Source organism: Prionailurus viverrinus, chromosome C1 (genome assembly GCF_022837055.1).
Source record: "Prionailurus viverrinus isolate Anna chromosome C1, UM_Priviv_1.0, whole genome shotgun sequence".
Classification (NCBI taxonomy): domain Eukaryota; kingdom Metazoa; phylum Chordata; class Mammalia; order Carnivora; family Felidae; genus Prionailurus; species Prionailurus viverrinus.
This window is the reverse complement of record NC_062568.1, coordinates 189,183,237-189,202,765: the sequence shown is the minus strand read 5'-3', so window position 1 is coordinate 189,202,765 and position 19,529 is coordinate 189,183,237. Positions and strand designations below refer to the sequence as shown.

General features: G+C 50.2%; 1 protein-coding gene across 3 annotated transcripts in view; it reads right to left on the bottom strand.

The window, feature by feature from the left end:
• The window catches only part of PHC2 (polyhomeotic homolog 2), a 116,334-nt gene that overhangs the window by 45,144 nt on the left and 51,661 nt on the right, over positions 1-19,529 (bottom strand). The window contains exons 1-7 of one of the 3 annotated variants that reach the window (XM_047871892.1): positions 11,240-11,465; positions 7,978-8,190; positions 5,189-5,347; positions 4,082-4,159; positions 3,479-3,643; positions 1,447-1,533; positions 7-319 (exon numbers count right to left, since the gene is read on the bottom strand). In XM_047871892.1, the coding sequence (XP_047727848.1) occupies positions 7-319; positions 1,447-1,533; positions 3,479-3,643; positions 4,082-4,159; positions 5,189-5,347; positions 7,978-8,190; positions 11,240-11,299 (1,075 nt within the window). In that variant the 5' untranslated portion in view covers positions 11,300-11,465. Of the gene's footprint in view, positions 1-6; positions 320-1,446; positions 1,534-3,478; positions 3,644-4,081; positions 4,160-5,188; positions 5,348-7,977; positions 8,191-11,239; positions 11,466-19,529 lie in introns of those variants that run through there. The other 2 variants (XM_047871894.1, XM_047871893.1) reach the window with 2 other exon arrangements.

The following is a 19,529-nucleotide window of genomic DNA, read 5'->3' as shown; positions in this document are numbered from 1 at the left end:
CCTTACCTGGTGCGACGAGGGGGTGGGTAGCCACAGCGGGCACCATCCGACTGAGCCCAGCCCGGCCCTCCATGCTCCCTGGCACACCGTTGTTACCATCTCCTTTCTTGAGTGGCTCCATCACACTGTCACTTATGCCAGGCTTGGCACCTGCGGGGGAACCCTGAGCGGTGTTTCTGCCTTGTGACGGGGTAGGCAGAGGCTGGCTACCCCCTGGCGTGGGTTTCAGGGCCAAGCTGGGCAGGACAGGCTGAGTGGGGGTAGGGCCCGAGGCTGCTGCAGCTGGTGTCTGCTGTGTTCGGAGGGTCAAGTTCTGTACCTGGAAAAGAGGGGTCTATAGGAGTCCAGAGAAGGTGGGTAGGAGCAACGGCAATACACAGTTAAGATAGGGAAGGAGTTAGGGATGGACCTAGGAATGGCTATACAGGATAGTGGGTTGTAAAATCGGAGAGAAAGAGAGAAAATGAGTTAGGGGCTGAAAAAGGAACCAGGAGCAGGTAGAGTTTCTAAAGGGGACAAGAAAGAGTGCTAGTGATTGCATCCACCGGCAGAAGAAATTGAATTCTGAGAAGGGATGACTGTCTAGGCTGGGGCGGGCTCTCTCTCCCTTGTTACCTCCTCTCCTCCCCCAAACTATCAGGATGGGATGCATTGCATTTAGAAAGAATTCCCAGCTACAGCGGGGCATGGGGCTTCCCATACTCAAAAAGGCCAGGGCAGAAGTGAAAGTTAATTGACCAGCACAGCCACCAGGCAAAGATTTATCTTGTCCTCAGAATAAATAAGGTTTAGGCCAGGATTCGTGTGCTTACTCAACCTGGCCCCTGGTGCCCTCTGCTGGACGCACGGAGGCTGTGCCAGACCTGCTCTGACAAATCTGATGATCTTGGCTACCAAGCGCTCTCCAATTCTGTAGCTGGGGTGGGGGTGGGGGGGTTCTGCCCCACTGCCCATAGAATCTTTACAGCCACAGCAGTATCTGTGTGCTCCCAGCAGAAGGTGGGGACCCAGGACTTATCTTTGCTCCCTCTTCCATGCCATCTTCCCCCAAACTAGAGGTGCTAACGTGTATAACCAGAGTGGGATTTTCCACTTGAAAAGCAACGCAGAAGATATACTGGGGAGGGTGTCAGGTAAAAAGCTAGCAATGACCACCCATTACTGGCAGCCATGTTTGCCTCAGTATGCTGTGCTCTGACTCCTGATCTATGTTTGTGAGGGAATAGAACAGAGCTAAGGGTGGCTGAGGCCTTCTCAATAGGGAATTCATTAAGGAGTAGAGTACGTCTGGGAGCATCGGGATGTCCTGTCTCCCCCCGGCTTTCCTAGAAGATCCCAACCTTTCCAGAGTCCAAGCTCCTCCAGGCCTTGTGCCCATACCCAGTCTCAGTACCCCTCTACGGAGGTGCCCACCCCCCTGCCCTCCCACCAGCATGGAATCCTCACCTGGGCGGGGGTGGGGGGCCGGGCGGGGGAGCCAGTGCCGAGCTCAGGCTGCACAGTAGCGACGGTGGCCGTGGGCGTGAAGATGAGCTGAGGGGACAAAGGAACAGTGCCGCCTAGGCTCCTAGCTACCTGCACCAGGTTACCTGGCTGGGCCTGGAATCACAGGAAACGAGGCGCCTTTTACCTGCCCAATGTGGGCTCAGCCACAGGACAGGACGGTTCAGCCAGGGAGCAGATATGGGGAAACAGGGAGGCAGGAGAGGGAAAGAGTCCAAAGGGGGCCACCTGAAAGTCTCAAGAGGCTTGTAGAGTCCTGATCCAGGCTGGGCAGTGAAGGGGAGGGTGGAGGAGAGCCAGTCTGGGGATGCAGGTCGGGTTTACTCCAGAAGCCTCTGGAGTGGCTCATGAGGAGCTCATCCTAGAGGGGCCGACATTCCCGGGACATCCTGAAGTCATTCTCTCCACAGCATCCTGGGGAGCAGGGACCTAGGGCGCACACAGATGCCCTAGGACCTCTTTCCAGGTCTAACCCACTCCTGACTCCATGTCTGGGCCAGAACAGGACTCCCCTGCATGAGGGATCAAATTAGATGTGTTCTTTTCTCAGTCTGTAGCCAAATTTAGATTCTGGTAGGGGGTGTGCAGGGATAACAGTGGTAGAGGAACCAGGGCGCCCAGAGCCATACTCATGTCTGCCCCTCCTTCCGTGGGGTACAGGCTACGTGGTGCTCTCTGCATGACACTTCCACCCCATGAGCCTAGCTTGGTGCCCATGTGGACGTGCTGGTGTCCCACAGGCTGCTTTCCCCAGACCTCCGAGAGGCATGTCAATGTCTACTCCTCTGTGCCTGCGTGCCCTGCTTTGGGGACGGAGGCAGACGGGCTTCAGGACTCTAGCTGGGGCAGGTGAGGAGGACAAGGGAATGAGTAAACTGAAGACAAGGGCAGGTTTGGGCAGTGTCACACTGCAGCCGTCCCGTTCCCTAGGAAGTAGAAGGTTGTTCCGTGTACTGTGTGTCTATGAAGCTATTCCCTGGGAATGGAACGTCCACAAACAATGAACTCAGAGTCAAGAAAGGAAGTGCTGGGTCAGGACCCGAAAAGCTCCAAGCGTCAAGTTCTGGTCACAGAATCAAAGTGGTAGCGGTGGTGGAGGTGGGGGGAGGGGCGCGCAGGTAGGACTGTATTGTCTTCAGGAGGGCATGTCAAGGAGCTGAAGGGAGAAATCTTCAGGATGGGAGACACGAGATCAGAGTCTGTGATCTGAGCCCAACACAGAGCTGGAAGTTATCGCCTCCTGGGGAGCATGCTGCTGTTTTCCCTGGAAATTCTTCTAAATGTTAGGAACCCATAAGGTTCCTAAGGACCTTTGCATCCCTTAGGGACAGGTATAAAGGACAGATTCTAGGTATGCACGTCCAGGGCTGATACCGTCCTGAGCACATTCTACACATTCAAACAAGCTGAATTAATGAGTGATAGAGTGACCTGATGGGCATGGGGTCCCAGGTGGGAGAGCAGTGGAGGCAGCAGCATGTCCTGGAGCTGAATGCCACTTTCATGACTTGGGCTGGAATACACCTTTGGCTCTTGAGCTAGCGGTGGCCAGTCCCTACAAGGATGGCCACAGGGGCCAAGACCCCATTTCTGTACAGTACCTGGATGTCTGTGCGTTTGCTTATCTTAAGTGACCAAGTGTACTGGCCATCTGGGCATGAGCCCCTGCATTTTCTACCCTAATTAATTTGGGGGAGCAGTTTCTGAGAAGAAGAAGACAATTAGGGAAGGAAAGGAGGCACCATGGGCAACCTTCTCTATTTCAGCCGGGAACCCCACCTGTCCTTGGGATACTGAGCCTGTACCAAAGCTCCCACTCAGCCTTCCAGGCGCCCTCTTATTTATTCCACCCCTTACCTCTTGCTGCCTGTCCCTTGGTGCTCCTTCCCACCCACCTCTCTAGCCTCCTAGTTCCCAACTTGTCTGCCTTTGTCCTTCCAGCCCACCTGAGCCGTGGCCCAGGCTGGGTACTCACCATCTGTGCCCTTAGATACATCTGCGCTTGGCTTGCAGTCAGGGCCGGAGAAGACGTGTTACCCAAGAGCACGGCCTGCTGGGCGATGCCTGAGGCTGTCGCTGAGTTGACACTCTGTGCCCGGTTGATGAGCTGGGCTGCTGCTGGGGAGGCTGCTAGATTGATCTGATGGGAGAGACACACACAGTGGGAAACAGGAAGTTCTGTTAGTAACCTCTGTGCCTCCCTCATCCATTTCTTTCCCCCTCTTCTGTTCCTTGGTGGATTCGGCCTTCTCTAGGACCATCTCTGGTCCCTGGGCCCCTCAGCACTGCCCCATCTCTGGCTTACATGTGGAGCTGCAGGGAGGGTCCAACGGGGGAGAGACTGAACTGTAAACACAGACAGAGCCTGGACACCGGCATGAAAGACGACAGAGACTTACTGAAGGGTTAGAAAGAGGCAAATGCTTCTTTTTCTGGCAAGAGTAATAGGTTCCAGCCATGACTGCACACGGCTAGGGATTCACCACCTGGGGCTGGGAGACTGCAAGCATCTGGGGCAAGGAGGAAGGAGCTGGTCCCAGAGCTATGGGCTCTACCTGCGGCTCCCCAACCTACTCACCGAGGATGACTGGGCTGGGGCCTGTGCAGACACATTGCTGCTTGAAGTGCTCCCTTGTCTGTTGGCCACCAGGCTTGCCTAGAAAAGAACAGTTTGTATCGCTAGAGTCCCAGATCTCCCCCAATCAGTCCCCGAGCTCTCAAAGGAAGGACTTTAGGAAGTACTATAGGACAGCGGTCAGTTGTCAAACGCCTAGGGTCAAACCCCCATTCTACCTCATCTGTGTGTGACCTTAAGCACGGGCCTCAGTTTCCTCTTTATAAAGTGGGGATAATAACAGAATCTACCTTGTGGCATTGCGGAAAGGATTAAACGAGGCAAAGCATTTAACATAAGCACTCAAATCGTTAGCTATCACTGTTACCCATCTTCCTAGGTCTCTGAAGCCTTCTGCTCCACCCGGCTCTATCAGATCGGGCTCCCGGACTCTGCCAGAGAGTCGTGCACGTGCTGTCTGGCACATCCAACCTGCCCCCCTCCCTGTGGCTGGCTTCTCACTCTTCCAGGGTCAGCTTCCCATCACCCAGCAGACGGGCCTTCCCTGGCCACCCAATCCAGGGCACTTCCTTGTTCTTCAGTCAGAGCGAGCTGCTCCTCTTTTGGAGTGCTTATCACAACTCAGAGACTTAGGTATTCTGTTTCCTGGTCTCTCTGGGGTTCTGTTTACTTGCTGTCACCCTGCTTTAAGCTCTGAGAAGATGGGGTGCACAGTATTCAGTGTCTGACATGGTCTGTGGTAGGTGCATAAAACTTTTGTTGAATGAATGAAGGAATGAATGAATGAGTTCCTCTCAGCCACCAAGGACAGACAGGAAGCTGGGTGGGCCACGGCCTTCTCTTGTGGACACCCCCGTGGACCCTCGCCCCTCCCGGTGGTGTGGTGGTGTGGGGAGGAGGGGTCCCCCCAGCCCTTCTTCCTGCGGCCAGAGAGTTCTACCCCTGCACTCACGGGCCTGAGTGAACTTGGGGAAGATGCCGGACCCTCTCTTGGGTAAAGGACCATGACCGTCCTGCCCACACGCCAGGGGAAGAGAAGGCCCGGGGAAGTGCGCGCGGCACCTGCTCCCCCTCCCTCTCGCTTCTGCCACCCGCCAGGCCCGCTCTCACCTGCTGCACGGCCGCCAGGCTCTGGAGCTGGGCGCTGCTGAGGTGCTGCTGCTGGAGCGCTGCCGTCTGCAGCATGAGGTGCTGCTGCTGGGCCGCGTACATCTGCTGCAGGTACTGAGCCGCCGTGCTGGGCTGCCTGTGCAGCGCCTGCTGGATCACCTGGGAGGGGAGAGCCGTGGGGACGCCGTCAACCTGCTCGCTGCGAACCCACCCCTTCCATGACGAGGCCTTGTCAGAGGACAACCCTGGGGCCTAGCTCCTCGCCCTAGGGAGGTGGGAAGGCAACTGCCTTTTGGACTTTACACTCCTCTGCCTCGTCTGTCTGTCCTGCACATCTTGGGCTCCTGTGCTCCTCTCCAATCCACCTGCTCCTGCGTCAGCCCCCTTGGGGAAAGTCAGAGCAGCACAGTGATGCTCTGACCAGCTCTGGGCAGTGGGGGCGGGGTGGGGGGGAGTGCGGCACAGGGAGATAGCGGGTCCTGTAAGCCTCCGGTGACACTGTGTCCCGTGCCCGGCTTGTTCGGCAGCCCCCCTTCCAGTCATTCCCCACCCTCAGATCTGGGTGACTGGGACACTGGATGGTGACAGCAGGGGAACCGAAGCTCAATAAAGCAGAGAGAAGGGAAGCGGGTAGGGGAGAGAGAGGCAGGTCCGAAGGGGGGCCTATTCCAGCATTAGCAACACGGCTAGCCAAATGAAAACAAGGGCAACAGCCTCCCGGCCGGGGCTGCCTCCCAGGGTCTGCCCCTAGCTGCCTGGAAAGTCCTATCCGTCCCTCAGAAGGTCCCCTTGGTCTTGGAGAGCAGACCAGAGCCACAGGGATGACGCATTTCTCTTGTATTCTTTCCCCCTCCCCGTCGGTCCCTCTTTCTGACCACCGTCACCATCACCTGGCTTTACTGCTGCTCCTCTTTCCTGCCACCGTCTCTAGGAAATGACAAAGGCTGCCTTTGATCCCGTTCCCTGCTCTTCACTCCCAGCCCCCCAAAGCATCCCCTCGCCCCCAGGAACAGAGAAAAGGGAATGCCTTTCCTCCAGCCCTGAGATCTTCTGTCTTCTTCTCCTAAGCCCCAGGGACATTTCTCCTCCTTCCTCCTTACCTGGTCACCCTCCTGCCATCTCTTGCTGCCTGATGCTCCATGAGGGTCCTGGCCAGGCTTCGGCCCTCTTGCTACCCTTAACTCTGCTAACTCCCTGGCCATGGGGCTTCCCCCAACCCTGGCTCCTGCCCCCAACTGGCAAGCATCCAGTCTGGCTCTTTCTGGCTCAGCGTGGATTTTAGGGTCGGTGGCTCTAGGACAAAGCCATTCGTGGGCTCAGATTTGGGGTACTGTAAAACCAGGCTGATAATCGCAGATTCTTCATGGGCTCTGGGGTCTCCTGATTTCCCCCACCCCATCTCAACTCTTCAGGTCCCACTCCCCTTCAGCATTCCCTCCCCTCAGTTCTGTTTTTCCTTGTCCTCTCCCAGAATTCCTTCCTCTTCTCCCTTTCACCTATGCCTCTCTATTTTCCTTGGACTCCTGATCTCCTGGACCCCCCACAGTCCAGGCAGCAGCAGCAGCGGAGAGATACTGTGGCTCTTCCTCACCAGAGGGTTGGTGTCAGGGAGTGGAAACGGCAGGGACCCTGAACGGTTCGGCTTGGGTACGCAACACGACGGCGGGTGATTCCATCTGCCGGAGCAGAAACCCCATATTCCTTGTACCCATCCCGGGGATGGGATGAGGGCTGGGAGGATGGCACGTCCCAACGTGGGATGCTGGGAACTGTTCTCAAACACTGGTGATCGGAGGGGCCGGGAGGAGGCTAGTGTGGGGGGCGGCAAGGATGGGTGCGGGAAACGTGCTTTTATTCCACGGGAGGCAGAGGTAACTGGGAGAGGAAAGATTCCAGAGTCTCTGATGGTGTCTTCAGATGCTCTCACAGTCTGCTGCGGCCCCTCCTCCACTCTCTAATCTGCGCCCAGGGCCAAGGCAGGATGAGGTCACTGGTCTGGTACATCCATGCTGGATGAGCAAAGTTACTTGGAGTAAACACTTCTCAGCGGCACACGCTCTTTTCCGTCTGTCTTATCTGGGAACCTCAAACACTGTGCTGTTTTTCGTCTTGACCCGGACGAGTTACTGCCTTCTCTGAGCCTTAGTCTTCTCAACCATGGAAGTGCGCTTGATAACCATTTTCAGCTGGAGGAGAAGATAGGCCTGCCGTGATCCTCGCAGCGCAGGTACCAAAGCAGATGGCGATGCGTGGGCACGACTGCGTTTGGAGCCATGTGTCATCACCCGGGAGGCCTTGTGGCACACATCACCCGGGAGACACTTTGCAAACCGCTGCTTTAGGGAGATTGCCTTGGGGTTCCTTTTTGTCTTCGCAGACACTTAAGTTTTGTTACGGGGCAATGGTCCTTCAGATAGTGGGTCGAGGTTCTGGCTGAGCAGCTCCCAATCGTTTCTCCTGCTTGTTATTTTTACTTGTCCCCACCCCCACACCCCTTTTACACTTTCACCTGCCTATCATCCCAAATAGCACTCTGGGATCTGAATCACCAGGTGAGACAGGGATTTTCCAGGTCTGCAAAATTCTCCCACTCTCCCCAAAGCTCCTTGATCGGACCCATCTCACGTCACATCTCCTCTAACTGTGCCTCAACATATATCCCTGAACACCCTCCCCGATGCCCACTCTACCTCTCATGCCCATTTATTCCCCAGACCATGCCAACATGTCCTCCCAGCTAACCCCAACATGATCGAGGAATACAATCTCTAGATCAGCCGGAATCTTACCTGCACGGTCTGCCGGTCAGGAATGCCGCTGTACACAGAAATCTGGGGCCCGGCAGGGCGGCCACTCCCGCCACTGCTGCCACTGCTGCAGCCGCTGCTGGCACTGCTGGCGACACTGGCACTGCTGGACGTATGGGGGACTGGCAGCTCATTCTCCATGGCCTGCGGGCTGGCACGGTCAGCGAGCTCCGAGGGCAGAAGAGCAGGCGGATGCTGGGAGCAAAGAGGCAGAAGTGAAATGTCAACCAGATGCTTCCTATAGGTCACACACATACTCATCGGCTTTCCATCAGCCCAGGGTGATGAGGCCTGAGACACGCCTGCCCGCGGAAGGACACGGCCAGGTGTGGTTCGCCAGGTGAGTTTTGAAATCGGATCTGCCTGATTCTGAAGTGTATGACCTGGCACTCCCTCCTTCTGCTGGAGGGGCTGAAATCTGCACAGAGGTAGATTTCCTACAATGGCCTTCCTGGCGGTCATCTTAGGGGTCATCTCTCACCCCATACCCCCCCCCCCGCCCCATCTACCTCTTCACCTTTGGGATGGAGAAACTGAGCAGCACAGTACTTATTATTTGTCTGTATGTGTATAGCCGATCAGTGGAAGAAATGGGATTAAAGGTCTGGAGAGAACAGAGGGAGAAAGAGACAGATCAGGAGGCAATAAAATAAGCTGAAGTGTTTATCTGGTTTTGTCTTTCAAGGCCAGAAGAGCTGCCAGTGTGTTTGGAGTCTCTGTTTTCTTGATGAAGTATTTAGTGAGTGCTCTCTGATCTAACGCTGAGCATGGCACTACATTAGGCAGTGTGATTAAAACTGCAGGCCTTGGGACCGGAAAGACTTGGGTTTGAGTCCTGGCTCTGCTGCTTACTCGAAGGGAAACGCTGGCAAATCACAGTTCTCCAACCTTCTGTCTCAATCTGTCAGATGTAAGAATACACGAATTGGTTAGGAGGACAAAGTAAAATAATGACACAAAGTGCTTAGTAGAGTGTCAGGCAAATACTCCATGCTCCACAACATTGGCTGTTGTTGTGGTTATTAAAACTGTCCCCAGTCCGGTTCCAACAGAGCAATCCCCTTCCAAGGTGGAACTGGCACAGCCTCCTGGAACCTTCTATCCCAGTCACTAAAGAGTGCCAGAAATTCCCTCAGGGACCACCCTGTGATCTGGATTCAGAACGGGAAATCTACACATCCCCTTGAAGCATGTGTTGGGGGATGGGGGGCTCGGAGGGAAGGAGGGGTGGTGGGGAAGGCAGACCCAGATCTGCGGTCGAGTTCCCCTCTTTCTTCTTTCATGCTATTCCTAAAATTCTCATTTCTATATATGAACTTTTCCTTCTGCCTATTCTTTCCTGTATCTAAAAACAACACTCATCATCCCGTCACAAACACTGAATTCTCTGCTTGCAGAGTATGCCAGTTTCATAAATGGAAGAAATAATATGATTTTTCACACTAACAAGAGCATTGATTAGTACAAAAAACTAAAATTGTCATTACTGTCCTGTTGTCTTCTTCCCACGGCCGCTCAGTTTGGAGGCTGTCAACTTCTGACTGGGTGGGTTTCACAGTGAGCTGAACAAAGTGGGGGTGAAGGCTAAAAGGCAGGGATGTGGGGGTAAGGAAATCCAGGCCACTCCCAGTTGGCAGTCAGCAAGTTGAAGTTCGGAGGCCTGTGGCTTCCAAGGCAGGACAGCAACCTGCAAACAGCACTCAGGACCTGGGTCCTTGAGCAGTGATTTTCCCTAATGTTTGCATGTCTTTTTTTTTCTTTTATTTTCTTTTTTTAAGTTTATTTATTTATTAGAGAAACAGAGACAGCATGAACGGGGTAGGAGCAGAGAGAGAGGGAGAAAGATAATCCCAAGCAGGCTCCACATTGTCAGTACAGAGCCCGACATGGGGCTCAAACTCACAAAACTGTGAGATCATGACCTGAGCCGAAACCAAGAGTTGGATGCTTAACTGACTAAGCCACCCCGGTGCCCCTGCATGTCTGTATTTAGTGCTACAGGGCAGGGCCCTTGTCCATGAGTTCCCTTTGTCCAGAGCTACACTCAGTTCTGGGCCTCATTATGGCCATCACTTGTCAAGGATTCTTTTTTTTTTTTTTTTTTAATTTTTTTTTCAACGTTTATTTATTTTTGGGACAGAGAGAGACAGAGCATGAACGGGGGAGGGGCAGAGAGAGAGGGAGACACAGAATCAGAAACAGGCTCCAGGCTCTGAGCCATCAGCCCAGAGCCTGACGCGGGGCTCGAACTCACAGACCGCGAGATCGTGACCTGGCTGAAGTCGGACGCTTAACCGACTGCGCCACCCAGGCGCCCCAAGGATTCTTGTAATGAAAACAACAATGTGGGAATCACTGACACCGCAGAGTCAACAAGTATTTCCGGTGCTCTGCTCAGCTACCCCCCCCCCCGCCCCCCATATCTTATGTTCTAAGGAGGGACAGGTAGGCTGCATAGAAAGGAGTAGAAGGCATAATTCTGATCTTGCAGAAACTGACAAACTAGTTGTAGAGATGAGGCTCACTTGAAATTTCAAGGATCACCACCCACAAATCAGAGTTCTGTTCAAACATGGAAGATCCCATAGAATCCCGAAGTCTTCTTTTAGTTAGATGCCTCACCTCCCTTTCCCAAAGCGTTGACCAGAATTGGGTTTCAGTTCCTACTTTCATTCCGCTCTAGGAGGTCTCAGTGGAAGTACTCATAACCATAAAACATAAACTGAGAAGATGGCAGCAGCCACAGCAAATTAAGGATAGGGTAATCTACACATCCCAAATGATCAAGCCTCAGCTCTATTTTGTCTTCCTTTTGCAGCAGCTAGGGCAGATCTCGTGCACAGAGTGTACTTGATCCTTGTTGAGAAATAAAACAGGACAAAATTCTAAAGACCCTCCTGTATGGAAACACTGCACAGGCGAGGACAGCAACTGCTCCCCATGCTGGGGAGGGAGACTTAGCAACATGGGGACACAGACACAACGCGCTTCCTGAACTCTCTTGTTTGCCTGTCTCCTTCCTTCTGCTGCTAAACAAGCCTTTCCCTTCTCTCTTCATTCTTGGATTCTTGGCTTCTGCCCCCATCGCCTCCACCTGGCCTTTTCTGTCTCATTAATTTTTGTCCCCAACCCCTGGCTTTTTGGTTTTCCCATTCTTGTTCCTGCTCCCCTATCCCTATCCTCTGTCATATTTGTGCTTCCTGGTGCTGGCCCCATCCTCCTCCCTGGGGAGGATCACACTCACCTGGATTGTGCTTTGGCTCTTGACTCTTTCTCTCTGAAAGTCTGGAACGTGTGCATGCATCTCCCCCTCCCCCTCCTCTCTCACTTACCCAGGTCCCATGGATCCTGAGTGGTTGCTCTGCTTTACTGTAATGAGCTCTCTCTCCCTGTTCCTGACCTCTGCTCTCTCCCAACAGTGTCCTGACCCCACTCACCTGTCCTGCCCATGACTGCCCTCACTCTGCCGCTGCCTGTCTTGCCTCCAGTGCTCTAGTTCTCTCTCTTCTTTCTCATGGTCTTCCTGTCTGAGGATCTACAGCCTCCCCTCCCCCACCCCACCCCGTCCTGATCCAGCAAATTCTCTTGCCTTCATTCAAGGCGTGCTCTAGATAGTGCGTGTACCCGCCCTCTCCCTCCATCTCTCTGGCTGGCACTCCCTGTTCTAGCTCAGGCTTTTGATAACTACTGCTATCTCTCAAGTGTATGCTCCCTCTTTGGCTCTCTCTCACTCACTCACGCAAAGCAGAGGAGGGAAGGACAGACTGCCTAGGAGATGAGGGAACACTTAAAAGGAGAGGTGACAGTTGAGCTGCCAGAACCCACACTTTCTCGCTTTCACAGCATAAAGCTGCCCTATCCCCCCTTCTACTCAGTCACTTCTAGAACCTTCTGCGATCAACAAATTCCTAATTCCCCCCAAATCTGAACATTTACTGAATATCTACCACATTCAGGGTGCTCTTGCTAAGGACTGGGGATAGCAAAGAGGTAGAAGATGTGGATCCTCACTTTAATGTTTTCACTTTTGTAGGCATATCAGAAATGGTGAACCCTAAGGCCTTTTGCCCCAGAAACAAAAAAATGCACAAACACAAAAATGTGCTTACAATTGCAGAGGTTAACGAATCTTTTGAAGCCTGTCCACTAACTCTGGAGTAGGCAGCTCTGCTAGGTAGAGCTATGGCAGGAGATACATATTCAAAGATAAAAATATTATTAGCTACCGTATGCCGAGTTCCAAATGAGTGATGGGGACAACATTTGCTAGTGTTCAGAAGAGTGAGGCGCAAGGTATGTGTGCAGTGGGATAGTGGACAGCGGAGGAGGGTTTACTTCAGGCTTTATGAAGCCCAGACCTATGCTGCTGCTGGATAAACAGTCATGACTGTGAGATGGACAGTGCCCAGCCCATCCCTCTGGACTTTCTCCAGTGGCTCGGTTTTCCTAGGAGAGGCAATGTACTAAAGGAGACAGAGCATGGAATTAGAAGTTGGTTACTGCCAGCTTTGGGAACCTGCCCACTGTTGCCACTGTATGGTGTTGGGCAAGGCAGTCTTTCTCTCTTAGTTTCCTAACCTGCAAAATTGGGCACCCTGGTGGGGTGGTGGTGGTATATGTGTGTGAGTTAATCTCTCGGCCCCATTTCACTTTCTAACCTTATACAGGCATGCCTCAGAGACATGGTGGGTTTGGTTCCAGGCTACCACAATGCAAAGAATAGCACAATAAAGGGAGTGGGATGAACTTTTTTGTTTTCCCAGTGCACATAAAAGTTATATTTATGCCCTACAGGTGTCTATTAAGTATGCAATAGCAGTACGTCTAAAAACATAATGTATATACCTTACTTAAAAAATACTTTATTGCTGAGCGCCTGGGTGGCTCAGTCAGTTAAAAGTCTGACTTTTGATTTCGGCTCAGGTCATGATCTCATGGTTTATGTCAGCATGGAGCCTGCTTGGGATCTCTTTCTCCCTCTCTCTCTGTCCCTCCCCTGCTCACACTCGCTCATGTGTGCTCTTTCTGTGTCTCAAAATAAATAAATAAACTTAAAAAAAACTGAGGGGTGTCTGGGTGGCTTAGTCAGTGAAGCGTCCATCTTCAGCTCGAGTCATGATCTCACAGTTTGTGGATTCAGGCCCTGCATCGGGCTCTCTGCTGTCAATGCTGAGCCTGCTTCGGATCCTCTGTCTCCTTCTCCCTCTGCCCCTTCCTGGCTTGCTCTCGCTCTCAAAAATAAACATAAAAAAAATTTTTTTTAAATGTGGGGTGCCTGGGTGGCTCAGTCGGTTAAGCATCCGACTTCGGCTCAGGTCATGATCTCATGGTTCATGAGTTCGACCCTGAGTCAGGCTCTGCGTTGACAGCTCAGAGCCTGGAGCCTGCTTCAGATTCTGTCTTCTTCTCTCTCTGCCCCTCCCCGCTCACACTGTCTCTCTCTCTCTCTCAACATAAACATTAAAAAATTTTTTTTTAATAAAAAAATAAAACTTAAAAAAAAAACCCTTTTTAGTTTTCAATACTTTATTGCTAAAAAATGCTAATCATCATCTGAGCTTTCAATGAGCTGTAATCTTTTTTGCTGATGGCAGGTCCCGCCTCGATGTCGATGGCTGCTGCCTGGTCAGGATGGTGGTTGCTGAAGGCTGGAGTGGCTGGGACAATTTCTTAAGATAAGACTACGAAGAAATTTGCTGCATCGATTGGCTCTTCCTTTCACAAGCCATTTCTCTGTAGCATGTGATGCTGTTTGATGGTATTTTACCCACAGTAGAACTGCTTTCAAAATTGGAGTTCAGGACTCTTAAACCCTGCTGCTGCTTTATCAACTCCGTTTATGTACTATTCTAAAGCCTTTGTTGTCATTTCAACAATCTTCACGGCATCTTTACCAGGGGGAGATTCCATTTCAAGAAACCGCGTTCTTTGCTCATCCACAAGAATCAATTCTTCATCTGTTAAAGTTTTATCGTGAGATTGCAGTTGTTCAAATATAATAATGAAAACGTTTGGAATACCGCAAGAATTATTGAAATGTGACAGAGAGACACAAGGTGAGCAAATGCTGTTGGAAAAATGGCGCCAATACACCTCCTTGACACAGGGTTTCCACAAACCTTTGATTTGTAAAAAAAAAAAAAACACGGTACCTGTGAAGAAGAAAAGAACTATGCCTGTATTCCATGATGCGAGTCTACTGCTCTTGTCTGGGGGCTCTGCTCTCTTTCACCAAATACAACGTGCTCAGGATTTCTTCTGTTCTTTAATTTTGATGAAGTCCCATTTATTTATTTATTTATTTATTTATTTATTTATTTATTTATTTATTTCTTGGTGGCTGCCATATCTAAGAAACCACGGCCTAATCCAAAGTTATGGAGATTTACGCCTAAATTTTCTTCAAAGGGTTTTATAGTTGTAGTTCTTAATGTAGGCCTTCGATCCATTTTGAGTTGACTTTTGTATATAGCATGAGGTAAGGGCACAACATTATTTCGTTTTCATTTTTTAAGCCGTGGTAAAAAACACATAACATCAAATTTGCCATTCACCATGTTGTGAAGCCATTGGCACCATCTACCACCAGAACTTCTTACCACCCCAAACAGAAACTCTGTCAGTATTTTAGCAGGAACTCCTCATTCTCCTCTTCCCCCTGCCCAGCTCCCAGTAACCTCTAATCTACTTTCTGTGTCTATGAATGGGTCTAGTCTAGATATCTCATGTAAGTGGAATCCTACAACGTTTGTCCTTTTGTGTCTGGGTTATTTCATGTAGCACAATGTTTTCAAGCTTCATCCCTGTTGTAGTGTGCGTCCTTTTCTGGCTGAATTCCGTTATATGTATACACATTTTATCCATTCATCTGTTCATGGACACTTGGGTGGTTTCCACATTTTGGCTACTGTGAATAACACTGCTATGAACATTGATGTTTGAATCCCTGCTTTCAACGCTTTTGGGAATTATGTAGGAATGGAATTGCTGGACCATATGGCAATTCTATGTGTAGCTTTTTGAGGAACCACCAAACTGGTTTTCCCAACCTCATTCTTTTGCATGTGGACATTCCTGTTGTCCCTGCACCATTTGTTGAATTACTTCTGTTCTTGGGCCCACACGACTTCCCCAGCAAGCTTCTGAGTATGGCAGATCAACCCTCCACGAATTGACCCTGCCTGCCTCCCTGGCCTCATTTCCCACCCTTTTTCCACACTACACTCTCACCCAGGATATGCCAAACAACTTGGAGGTTTGGATGCCTTGTTCCCTGTTTACTAATGTAGTTTTACTCATGCTATCCCCTTCCCCCGAAATGCCTCTCTTCCATTTTGCAATTAACCAACTTAATCTTCAAAACAACTTGAGTCTCCCCTGTGAAACGCTCACTCAATGCAACCTCAAAGCAACACTTCTCTTGCTTCCTTCGATCTAGGTCCTGACATCTTCCATTAAGCCATCCAGTTGGATGGCTTCCCCACAACTCTTTGTGTGCTTAACTCTTTCCTAGCACTCATAACGTAGTATTGCAAGAAAGTGATTTGCTTTTGTGTCTGTCTTCCCCACTGCACTCTGAACTCCTGGAGAACAGGGGTCATATCATATTTTCCCATATAGACCTGGTGTTTCATTCAATAAATGTTTGTTAAATAGAACTCTTTGAAAGGCACCACACTTGGTCCTACTTCTCATTTGAAAGCTCAGCTTAATTTCTACTGAATTCTACTGAATTCTCCAAAACTAGTTTAAAACATACATCACTGGTGATTTAATATCTGCACCTGCCACCAAGAGTGTCCATACTACTACGGTTATTTATTGAGCACCTACTACATGTCAGCAATATAAGAAATGCTTTATATCTTTTAAGTTTATTTTTTATTTTCTGAGAGAGAGAGAGAGACAGACAGAGAGACAGAGAGACAGAGAGAGAACATGGGCATGAGAGGGGGAGGGACAGAGAGAGAGGGAGAGAGAATCCCAAGCAGGCTTTGCACTGACAGCGTGGAGCCCAATATTGGGCTCGATCTCATGAACTGTGACATCATGACCTGAGCCGAGATCAAGAATCGGATGCTTAACTGACTGAGCTACCCAGGCGCCCCAAGCGATGCTTTACATATACTCATGACCTCCCTTATGGTGTAGGTTTTATTCTCCCAATTTTGTCAGTGAGGAACATACCTAAGTAACTTATCTAAGGTCATCACTGAACTAGGATTCAAAACTGGGCCTGAGCTCTTCCCATTACACCTCTGAGACTCTGCCTATAGTCTCACCTTGGGCCATTATTCAGTGGCATTGGGCAAAGCCCCTCTCAAAGCATACTAGACTTTCAGAAGTAGAAAGGAACTGAGATCACTGAATTTAAACTCTTAATTATTTATGTCTATTAAATGTTTTATATTTACAAAATAATCCGTCCCTCTCTAATACATACATAAAAGATAATATGCACATGTACCCACCAACCAGTTTAAGAAATCAGACACGACCATAATCTCCCTTGTTTTTGCTATGTAAAAACTGAAGCCCAGTTTTCAGGGAAGTGGCTCACTCAAGGAGTTATGGCTCCTTTGACTCTCCTCCAGTAGCATGGACAAGGAAGGAACCCCCCAGAAACCTACTAGACTCGTGGTGGTGGGGATTTACTCAATCAGAGGGTTGGAGTTTGACCCTGAGGAGAAATCAGAAGCTAGGGTCTTGCCGTATGTCACTTTCTCAATGGTCTCCTGGTAGAAGGCAACTCGTGTCGGAGAGAAACAGTGGAGTTAGAAAGCGTGGACCGATATGTTAGCATTCCCACTTTTTCTAATAGAGTTCCTCTTTTTGAACCCAAGCTTTCAGTGTTTACCTACTCCTGACTTCTCTCTGCCTCAAAGCTCTGGTCTGTGGGATGCAAACGAGGCATCCGGAGCCGCAATATGGGATCTGTGGACTCTCATTATATGCCCCCAACCCTGAGGCCTCATATTAGAAAATCTGAACCTTTAAACTTTCATAGCATCTAAGCTTTCAGCACCTTCTACACCCCTATTCAATTTCCTTTTAATTCCTACTCTGATTTCCTCCCTTCTCCTCCTTCTAACTAGTTCCTTATTTCTTCCCCAAGGCCACCATCCTTATGGACACCCACTGTGAACCACAGCCAAGTCTGATTGATGACCAATATCCAGAACCGGAAGTCTGTTTTGCTTTGGGTTCCAGCTCACTGTGTGGTTTTAGGTGAGCCCAAGCTCTGAAGGCTGTGATTCCTACTTTAGTCAGTTCTCCTCTCCCGACCGCAAGGGGCCGCTTTGAATGACATGCCAAACGGACTAGGCTTGGATAGTGATCTTATTACAGGTCTCTGCCGCCCACAGGGCCTGAGACCAGCAGCTGGAGAAATACTGATGGTTCTGCCCTGCCAGGAGCCACCAAGTCTAGGGAACACTAGGCCTTTGTCCCCAGGGTCAGGGAAATCCATTTGCTGCGGATTACAGCTGTGGCAGAGTTTCGAGGGAAGTGGAGGAGAAAGATACTAAAAACAGAGCTCTCCAAATCCTGACCCTAAAGCCCTTGGGGTAAAGTGGGGTGGGAGCTTTTCCTAATGGAATCGGAGACTGACAGGAAATGAGAGGTCTAGTCTGCCCCACAAAGGCTGCTGGTATTATTATTCCTATAGTGGCTTGTGTACAGAGAGTCTGAAAGGCCGGCTGAGGGGGTGGTGTTCCTTTGCTCTGGCTCTGCCTCTCTACAGTTGCTTCTCTGACCGAGGTCTAAGTCAATAATAGCAAAGTGTTCAGGCTCTCTAGACTTAGGGGACCTGGGGGAGACCGCCTTATACCTCTGAGCTGCTGCATTAACGTAAGTATCCTGATTTACACCAGTCTCATTATGCCTCTGGCAGCTGTCGGAGGCTACTGATACATTGGAAGCAGTCCAAATGGATTCAGCTCAAATCTCCTCAAAAAGTTCCCTCTCTCTCCCCAATCCTCTGCATGTGGCCTCCTTCAGTGTCTCTAGAAACCAAAGTAAATAAATGGCTGCTAACAAAGACAGAAATGAAGGATGAGAAATTAAAATGGATCACATAGCCCAAGCAATCAAAATAGAATGATTTCATTGTGAAACAGAGCCACATAAATTTAAATAGACTTTTTTTGAAACCTCATTGTTTTCTGCATAACTTATAGAAAGCAGACTGTATCAGGAGTTTCGGGGGGTGCCTGGGTGGTTTAGTTGGTTAAGCTTCTGACTTCGGCTCGCGTCAGGATCTCGTGTGAGTTCGAGCCCTCCATCAGGCTCTCTGCTGTCAGCGCAGAGCCTGCTTCAGATCCTCTGTCCCCCACCTCTCTCCCCCTACCCCACGCATGTGCGCGCGCGCTCTCTCTCTTGAAATAAATAAACATTAAAAAAAAAAAGAGGGGCGCCTGGGTGGCACAGTCGGTTAAGCGTCCGACTTCAGCCAGGTCACGATCTCACGGTCCGTGAGTTCGAGCCCCGCGTCAGGCTCTGGGCTGATGGCTCAGAGCCTGGAGCCTGTTTCCGATTCTGTGTCTCCCTCTCTCTCTGCCCCTCCCCCGTTCATGCTCTGTCTCTCTCTGTCCCAAAAATAAATAAAAACGTTGAAAAAAAAATTAAAAAAAAAAAAGAGTTTCTGTAACAAGCTGATGCTCCTTGGTTGAAGCATGTGAAGAGGAAAAAGAAGGATTTGATTTCTCTTGGAAGGAACGTATGGGTAAGCCATGTTATGCAGGTGCAGATGGGACTGAGGCACAAGCATGAGTGTGTCTAGACCCAGGCAGCTTTAGTCCCATTGTTCTAAGACGGGGCATCTTCATGCCTGCATCTCCTATGGCAGGGATTGGTCCTTTCTGAAAAGGACCAGATAGCAAGTATTTTAGGCTTTGCAGGCATACGGTCTCTGCCACGACTACTCAGTTCTGCTCCCGCAAAAGCAGCCACAGACAAGTCGTAAGTGGTGTGTGGCTGTGTGCCAATAAAACACTAGTTACCAAACACGGTGGTGGGCTGGGTTTAGTCCACAGGCTGTAGTTTACAGGATGCCTGTTCGGTGGCAAGGTCATTTTTACACATCAGCCACATGGCTGACAAGGTACCTATAGCATATTGGTTAACAGCATAGGACCTTTTTTTGTTAGGAAGACGTGGGTTCGAGTTCCAACCAGGCCACACACTAGCTGTGTATTCTGGGGCAAATTGTGTCATCTTTTGGGCCTGAATTTCCTTACCAGTAAAATGAGATCATATATCCCTACAGGGCGGTTATATGGATTCAATCGAGTGTCCATACAGCACTGAGGGCAATATTTAGCAAACAGTAAGCATGTGATAACCGGCAAGGTTGCCAAGCCAATTTGGGATTTGGAGAACAATTCCTTTCACCTCAAATTGTGAGGATCCCATAAGTTATTTCTCATGATTGGTCACAGATCATAGTTACACTTAAAAATTCCTCTTTAAAAGAACCATGGTCCATTTTACCTGTCTAAATTTTTGTCTCTTTTTAGAAAAAATGGTTTCTAATG